General features: G+C 64.6%; 2 protein-coding genes across 2 annotated transcripts; both read left to right on the forward strand.

The window, feature by feature from the left end:
- Nucleotides 1-363: 363 nt before the first annotated feature.
- On the forward strand, nucleotides 364-2136 carry LOC113563483. Its single transcript, XM_026975151.1, has one exon. It carries the CDS (start codon nucleotides 364-366, stop codon nucleotides 2134-2136), a length of 1773 nt encoding a protein of 590 aa, XP_026830952.1.
- A 1410-nt stretch (nucleotides 2137-3546) lies between these two features.
- On the forward strand, nucleotides 3547-6051 carry LOC113563484 (actin cytoskeleton-regulatory complex protein PAN1-like). Its single transcript, XM_026975152.1, has one exon. It carries the CDS (start codon nucleotides 3547-3549, stop codon nucleotides 6049-6051), a length of 2505 nt encoding a protein of 834 aa, XP_026830953.1.
- The last annotated feature ends 2073 nt before the right edge of the window (nucleotides 6052-8124 follow it).

The raw sequence follows: 8124 nt of genomic DNA on the forward strand, positions 1-8124 counted from the left end.
TTTAAGGCAAGAAGCTTCGAACTTGAGAGTGTTTTGCGCACGATCAAGTTCGGAGTATTAAGGATGACCAAGGCATGACATGGCTATGAGAAGGATGAAGGACTTAAGGATGACCTCGGCGAGCTGGTAGGATATGAGAAGGATGCGGATCGGAAACAAGGAAGGGAAACTAGGGATTGCTCCCCCTAGTCACTGGACGGAAAGGATATGATGGACTTGGCGCACAAATGGATGAAGCACTTTTCTAAATGAACGAAATGGGAGGAGATCGAGGATAGGACCGCGTTAAAATCCTAATTAAATATGATGATTAGGACACCAGAAAAGGAAAAGCGCCCTATCTCTCGGATGGATAGTGCACCCATGGAGAAGAGTCTAGGTTGCCGGGACTCTAATCCATCAAAGGCGAATCGGCAAGATGGTGGTTGGACCCTAGGGCCATCATCGGAGGTGACTGTGACTAGGTTGGCCTCTCGGGGCGACGACACGGCGAGAAATATGGTACAGGATACGATTACGAAACAGCGAACGACGATACCTGGAACAGAAGACGACGTGATTATCATAGAGGCTATTGAGAGTGAATTACGGATGGACATAGATAAGGCGAAGGGAGGGAGTAAGAAGAGGAAAGCTTCTACCCCAAAACATGAAGCGAAGAGGAAAGAGGAAGGAGATGACCTGGACATGACAGGATTACTGCTGGAGGAAGACCTTGGTGAGGAAGACAGAGAAGGAGATGACGAGAGCACAAGATACCGAAGGAAGATCCAGCAACGAATGCACGAAATGCAAAACATAGTGCTAGATTCGGAAAAGAAGATGGGCAAGAAAGCGTATACGAGAATGTTGGAGGCGATAGACGAGGTGAGAGTAGTGGTGGAGAAGCTTGCTTTGGTGTCGGCAGTGGAGGGAATAAATCGTTCGCGGAGTGGGGAGATATTGGAAGAAATCCGAGAAATGCGTAAGGACATGGAGGAATTGAGGACGAAGAACACAAACCTCGAAAGAGAAGTAGCGGAGATAACGAAAAAGGTTACTTACCTGCAGCAGCGGCGCGACGAAGACCATGGCCCGGAGAAACTCACTGGAACGGCGACGACGAGGAAGAGGCCCATGAATTATCTGGAAGCGGCGAGGAACTCCATCTGGCGGCGACCTGAAACAGAAAGCAGAAAGGTTAATGAGATGGATGAAAGAACAGGATCTGGAAGTGGAAGTGGAGGAGGAAAGGATAAGGCGAAGGATGGGAATAGGAGAATGGATGGAGACCAGGAATGGACGGTGGTTAGGCGTAAAGGAATGAGGAAATTGAGTGAAGATGGAAGGAGCAAAGGGGCTAGAGCGGAAGAGAGGAAGAGGATCCCATTGATGACGGAAGCGGTGGTGATCTCATGTGAGGAGAAGGAGAGGGGAAAGGAGCTCTTAGGGAAGGCGAAGAAGAACATTTCGCTGGAAGAATTGGGAATTGTGAATTCGAGGATGCGGAGAACAGCAACAGGAGCGACTTTGATCGAAATCCTAGGAGAAGGTCGAAAGGAGAAGGCGGATAAGTTGGCGGGGAAACTTGAGGATTTTTTCCAAGGAGACCCGATAAAGGTGACCCGACCGACGAGGAGGATAGATCTTAGGATTAGTGGATTGGGAGAGGATACGACAGAGGAAGAAATTAGGGAAGTGGTATCTAAAGAAGGAGGTGGAAAGATAGAGGAAGTCAGAGTGGGAAGGATAGGATGGTTGAGGAAAGGATATGGGATGGTATGGGTGTCGTGCGAGGCAGAGGTGGCGAGGAGTGTGATGGAAAAGGAAAGGATATGTATAGGCTGGACGCGGGCAAGAGTGGAAAGGATAGAACCGAGAATATTGAGGTGCTACAGGTGCCTGGAAGGCGGCCACACTGCTGCCACGTGTGACAGCACGGTGGACCGTTCGGGCACCTGTCACAAATGTGGAGAGATCGGTCATAGGGCTAAGGATTGCGTGAAGAGTGAGAAGTGTCTTGCCTGTGAATCCCTCGGATTGGACACAGGACACAGGATTGGCAGCGTGAACTGTAATGCGTATAGGGAAAGGAAAAGGAGACAAACGGACACGAGGAAAAGGATGGAGAGCGAGAACACGGGAGGGGCCGGATAACATCACCGGTCCCATAAACAGAGGGAAGGTGGCGTAAGCCACGGAGTGGAGCGGGGGGTGGAAGTTTGTGTTGTCCTAAATGTACTTACCTTTTTTCCCTAATCCCTATATTCCTTATCCCTTTCCCCTTCCATCCTTACGGCTCTCGCTTCTCCTGTTGATGGGGGGCCCGGAGTGATGCATTGGTCGTGCCTGGGTTCCCCTGTCTGAGGGAGGAGCGGGAGTCGGTCGCGCGCGCGGTGGGGTTCGCGGGGTGGGTCTTTCCTCTCCTCGGGGTGGGACGACCTTCGGCTAATCCGGATGAATTAGCTGGGGGTCAGAAATCCTTCGAATGGAAGGTCGTGGTGGAGTGATGGCTGGCCTCACTCTGCCACGGGGGGTAAGGCCCTACGCGGGGCTGTTGGGGGTGGCGATGAGTGCGCCCTCAGCGAAACGCGTACCGAGGGGAGGGGGGCCCTCCGGGGGCGTTGCCTCGGCGGCGCCCTCGGGGCCCTTGAACCTTGGGCAGGCCAGTGACGGTGGTTTACCGGGGTATACTCTGGTTGGCGAGGAATCGGGCTTCGGCCGACTCGCGTCCTAGAGTGAGTCCCCGGACACCCCCGAAGGGTCACCGGACCCGGAGGGATGGTCATAAAGCTTCCATCGTCTAACAAAAAAAAAAAAAAAAAAGGTTAGGTTAGGTTACCCCTCAGGCCCCTCAGGGGCCTGCTACGGTGTAGCAGGTACGGGAATTGACGTTCCCGGGGGCACCCGAGTCACGGTATGAGTGTATGAATGAATGGGCCCCGGTCGGCCCGCTGTGGATATTCCCCGCAGACTAGCCAAGGGGGGAGTAGTAGGCCCCCCGACCGTGCCGCTCGTCGCCGGCCAGGTACCAGGCCTCTTCTCCCCGGGGCGGCGGGCAGTGCGCCCGACGTCGCGGGGCGAATGCGGAACGTGGGAGCCCGCTGGTTCGACCGCCGGGGGCTTGCCCCTGGCGATCGGCCCGGCGGGGGCGCCCTGTGGTGGGGCGCCGTCGGCGGCGGGCGGAGGATCGGAGCCAATGCGGGGGTTGAAGCGTCGGTGCCGGGCGGGGGAGCGGGGGAGCACTCGGCCAGTGTCTCCCCGTAACCGCGTGGCTGTCAGGCGGTGGTGAGTGCACTGGAGCCGTCCGGGCCGGGGCCGTGTAGGACCCCGTTCGGATCGGGGCCTGCGCGGCGTCGCCGGACGTAAAGCCCCAAAATTTTGTATCGGGGGCCGGCTTCACCGGTAACCCCACCCTCTTTCGGCTCTCGGTGGGACTAGGGTTGGCCACCCGAAAACCGCCTCTCGGCTGTCCCACACTTCATTAGGGAAAATTTACCGGGGGAAGGTTCCCCACTGCGGTGGGGACGCCATGATGGCCGAACCCGAGGAATTTCACACTGCGATATGGATAACGCTTCATTTTCGGGGAAAACGGGGGGGAAGACGGGCGCGGAGGCGCCGGAGGGCGTGGACGAGGAGGCGTGGGAGTCGCCTCGAGAGGTGGTGGTGGTGTCGGACGTTGAGGAGGGGGTCTCGCTGAGGGCCATTTTGGACCCGGCGGCGGCCTCCTCCTCCGCGGCCGACGGTAGCCGCGGGGGCACGCGACGGCCGCGGACCCGCCAAACGGCGAGGAGGGGTGGATCGAGCGCGCGATCGGGCAGTCGGGCCGGTCGGGTGAGCCGGGACAGTTCCCGGGACTCGGCTGCCTCCACCACGTGCGACGTGGCGTCCCTTCCGGGGGACGTCGACACCGACGCGTCGGCGAGCGAGACGGGGAGGAAGCGCAAACGCGGGAGGCCCCCTACCACCGGGGAGTACGTCGGCCTGGCGGAGGCCAAGCGCGCCGCCAGGGAGGAGGAGCGGCTGTCGAGGGAGTGGGAGCGGGAGAAGGAAGTCCTCGCCTCCATTCCCTCGCCAGCCGACAAGAGGGAGCGCGAATCCTGGGAAGTCCAGGTGGAGCGCTTTCGAGAGTGCCCGTCACCCGACATCACCGCTCGGGTGATGGAGCACCTCGAAACCGTGGTGAAGGTCGCCAAGAACTCGGGCCACCTTCAGGGCCCGTATGTCAGGGCCCTGAAGGAGGCCGCGGCGGGCATCAGGGCGGCGCTCACCGTCACTGCTGAGAGGAGGGGCGCCGGAGCCCCTTCTCTCAGCACGGAGAACGCCGCCCTGAGGGGGGAGGTGGAGTCCCTCAAATCGCAGGTGCGCGAACTGAGGGACACCATCTCCCTCATGGGACGGGCGACCGCGGGGGACGGGGGGGAGAGCCAGCGGGTGGCTGACTCTCCCGTCCTGCGCGTCAGGGGGCGGAGGCTGGTGACTCCGCCGAGGAGCCCGGCGACATCGGAGGCAGGACTCCGGACTGAGACCACCCCGCAGAAGGGGGGAGGTCCTCCCGCTGAAAGGGAGGACCCCCTGGTCGCCATGGAGGCCAGAATTATGGCCTCCATGGGGACCATGGTCTCGCGGATCGTCGCGGAGGCGGTGGCGCCCCTGGTGAGGCGCGGCGCGAGAGAGGGAGCGGAGCCGACCCCCCAAACAGGACCGGAGGAGCCAGGCAACGGCGGGACGGCAAAGAAGAAGAAGAAAGGTAAGAAGGGGGGTGGTGGGGCGAGCGGAGCCCCGCCTGCCCTTAACCCCCCTCCGGCAGAGCAGCGGCCCAGTTCGGCGGTGGCCGGCCCGGCTAGCCGAGTTCCAGCCGGCGAGGAGGAGCAGCCGTGGTCGACGGTGGTGGGCAGGAGGGCCGCGAGGCCAACCGCCCAGCCACCGGCCCCCGCGGGTAAGGGCAAACCCGTGCCGGGCAAACCCGCCCCAGGTAGGGGGGCCAGCGGGGGGGGCAAACCCGCGACGGGCAAACCCTCCCCGCCCGGCGGTCGACCCGGCGCGAAGGGGCCGAAGCCCCCTAAGTCGCCCAAGACGGCGGCCGTCGTCATCACGGCAGCCGACGGCGACTACAAGGGGGCCGTGGAGAAGGCGCAGAAGGGCGTGGACATCGACGCCCTGGGGATCGCCGCGCCGCGAGTGAGGAGGGCCCTGACGGGGGCCCTCATTTACGAGATCCCGGGGCCGGAGTCCGCCACCAAGGCGGACGAGCTGGCCTCCCGCTTAGAGAAGGTTTTTGAGGGGTCGGGTGTAAGGGTCACCCGACCCCTCAAGAAGGCGGAGTTGCGCGTCCGGCGACTGGACGACGCGGCTACCGCAGAGTCCGTGGCGCGGGCGGTGGCAGCCGCAGGAGGCTGCGACCCCCGCGACATCGAGGTGGGGCTGATCCAGAGGTCCCCGGACGGTCTGGGGACCTCTTGGATCAGGCTTCCTGCGCAGGCCGGCGGAAAGGTCGCCGACCTGGGCAGGATCAGAGTGGGCTGGGCCTGGGCACCGATAACTGTGCTGGAGCCCAGGCCCTTGATGTGTTACAGGTGTCTGGCTAAGGGGCACGTGCAAGCGACGTGCCCCAGTCGCGAGGACCGCCGGGACCTGTGCTACAGGTGTGGCGCGGCGGGTCATCGGGCGCGCGGATGCGCCGCTGACCCGAAGTGCCCTCTGTGCACGGGTCTCGGCAGGAGGGCGGACCACAGGCTGGGTAGCGCGGCCTGTGCTCCGCCCTCCAAGGGAGGGAAAAGTGGGGTGCAAAGGGGGTCGGAGACGGCGGCCCAGGGAGGGGCGTGGCCAACGGAGGCCGCTCCTCGCCCGCAAAGGGTCACCTCTCCGGCTCCCAGACAGGCGGCCCCGTCGGCGGGCGCGGCGCTGGAGCCGACGCCTGCTGATGGGGACAAGGGAGGGCCGGCTCCTCCGCGGGAGGAGGAGCCGAAGCCCCGACGGGTGACCCGCTCCATGGGGAAGAAGAAGGCGGAGGAGAAGGACGACGATGGTGCGAGGGGCCTGGAGGAGCCCGCCATGGACGTGGAGTAATGGCGGGCCTGGTCCTCCAGGCCAACCTTAACCGCGCCCGCCGGGCTCAGGATCTTTTCCTCCAGAGCCTGGCGGAGCGCGGTTACGCGTTGGGCATCGCGGCGGAGCCCTTCAGGCCCCCCGCGGACGGCCCCAGTTGGGCCGTCGGCGGGGGGGGCCTCGTCGCGATCGTGCGCGGCGACGCCGCGGGCTCCCCTCCCCTCCGAGTGTTGGAGGTTGGGGGGGAGTTCGTGGCGGCGCAGTGGGGAGGCATCACCGTGGTCGGGGTCTACGTGTCCCCGAGCCTGAGTCTCGCCGAGTACGAGGGGTTCCTGGACAGGCTGGGGGGGTGCATAGTTCGGCACCCCCGCGGCCTGTTGTTGGTCGCCGGGGACTTCAATGCGAAGTCCGCGCTCTGGGGTTCCCGGCGGCCGGACGCGAAGGGCGCGGTGCTGGCGGACTGGGCGGCGGGTCTGGGCCTGCATTTGTTGAACGTGGGCTCGGACAGCACCTGCGTGCGGTGGGCGGGGGAGTCCGTGGTCGATCTGACCTGGGCATCTCCGGCCCTCGCGCGTCGGGTGTCGGGGTGGAGGGTGTTGTCGGGGGTGGAGACGCTGTCGGACCATAGATACGTGTCTATGGTGGTGTCTCCGCCCTCGGGCTCCGCCCCCGCCAACGGGGGACGGGCGGACCCCGACCGCGGAGATGGGCGCTCAAGGGGCTGTCTGGTGACAGACTGGTCGCCGCCCTGCTCGCGTCCACGTGGCCGGAGAGGCCGCAGGGCACGGTGGAGGAGGAGGCCGGCTGGCTCGGGGACATCGTGACGCAGGCGTGCGACTTTGCGATGCCCCGGGCCGGCCGGCCTCGGCGACGGCCCACCTACTGGTGGAGCGCGGGATTGGCGGAGCTGCGGCGCGCATCGGGGCGCGCCTGGCGCCGCTTCTCCCGCGCCCGTCGCCGGGGGACGGCGGCGGAGGTGGACGCGCGCTACGGGGAGCTCCAGGAGAGACGGAGCTCCCTGAGGGCGGCGATCAGGGACGCCAAGGCGAGGGCCTGGGAGGAGCTCCTCCGGTCCGTGGAGGGCGATCCCTGGGGGCGTCCGTACCGGCTCGTGATGGGCAAGTTGCGGCAATGGACGCCCCCGGAGACGGAGGAGATGGATCCCCTGGAGCTGCGCGGGGTCCTGGACACCCTCTTCCCGGCGGGAGGCGGGTGCCCGGGACCCCCGGAGTGGATGACCTCCGAGCGGCCCCAGGAGATACCGGGGATCGGTCCGGAGGAGTGGGCGGGGATCCTGCGCCGGCTGCGGGGCCAACGGGCCCCGGGGCCGGACGGGATTCCCAGCCGGGTCTGGGCCCTCGCGATGGAGGTCCTGGCCCCGAGAGTGAGGGCGCTCTTCGAGCGATGCCTGGAGGAGGGACGCTTCCCCGCGGCTTGGAAGAGGGCGAAGTTGGTCCTCATCCCGAAAGGCGGCGGAGGAGACGCGGCGGCGGTGCGCAAGTTCCGGCCGATATGCTTGCTGGACGAGATCGGCAAGCTGTTCGAGCGGGTGATAGCGGGCCGTCTCGTCCGGCACCTGCCCGGGGGTGCTCCGGGTGAGGAGGAGAGACAGTTCGGCTTCCGGGAGGGCCGCTCCACGGTGGACGCCGTGTTGAGTGTGAGGGCCCTCACGGAGGCCGCTGTCTCGAGGGGGGGAGTTGTGGTGGCGGTGTCGCTAGACATAGTGAACGCCTTCAACTCCCTCCCTTGGGGAGTGATAGTGGAGGAGATGCGCGTGCAACTCCTCCCTCCCTACCTCGCGAGGGTGATCCTGGAGTACTTCCGGGACAGGTCGCTGGAGTGGGTCGACCGGGACGGGCGCACCAGGACCCGCGAGGTGGAGCGCGGCGTGCCGCAGGGGTCGGTCCTCGGACCGCACCTGTGGAGGCTCGCGTACGAGCGGGTCACGCGCGTCCTTCTGCCGCCCGGCTGTCACGTGAGGTGTTACGCCGACGACACCTGCGTGATGGCCGAGGGTCCGAGCTGGGGGGAGGCGTCCGGCCTGGCGGAGTTGGCGGTGGCGGTGGGGGGCCGCGCCATCAGGGAGGCTGGGCT

This window comes from Ooceraea biroi, unplaced genomic scaffold, assembly GCF_003672135.1.
Source record: "Ooceraea biroi isolate clonal line C1 unplaced genomic scaffold, Obir_v5.4 UnassembledTig13, whole genome shotgun sequence".
Classification (NCBI taxonomy): Eukaryota; Metazoa; Arthropoda; class Insecta; order Hymenoptera; family Formicidae; genus Ooceraea; species Ooceraea biroi.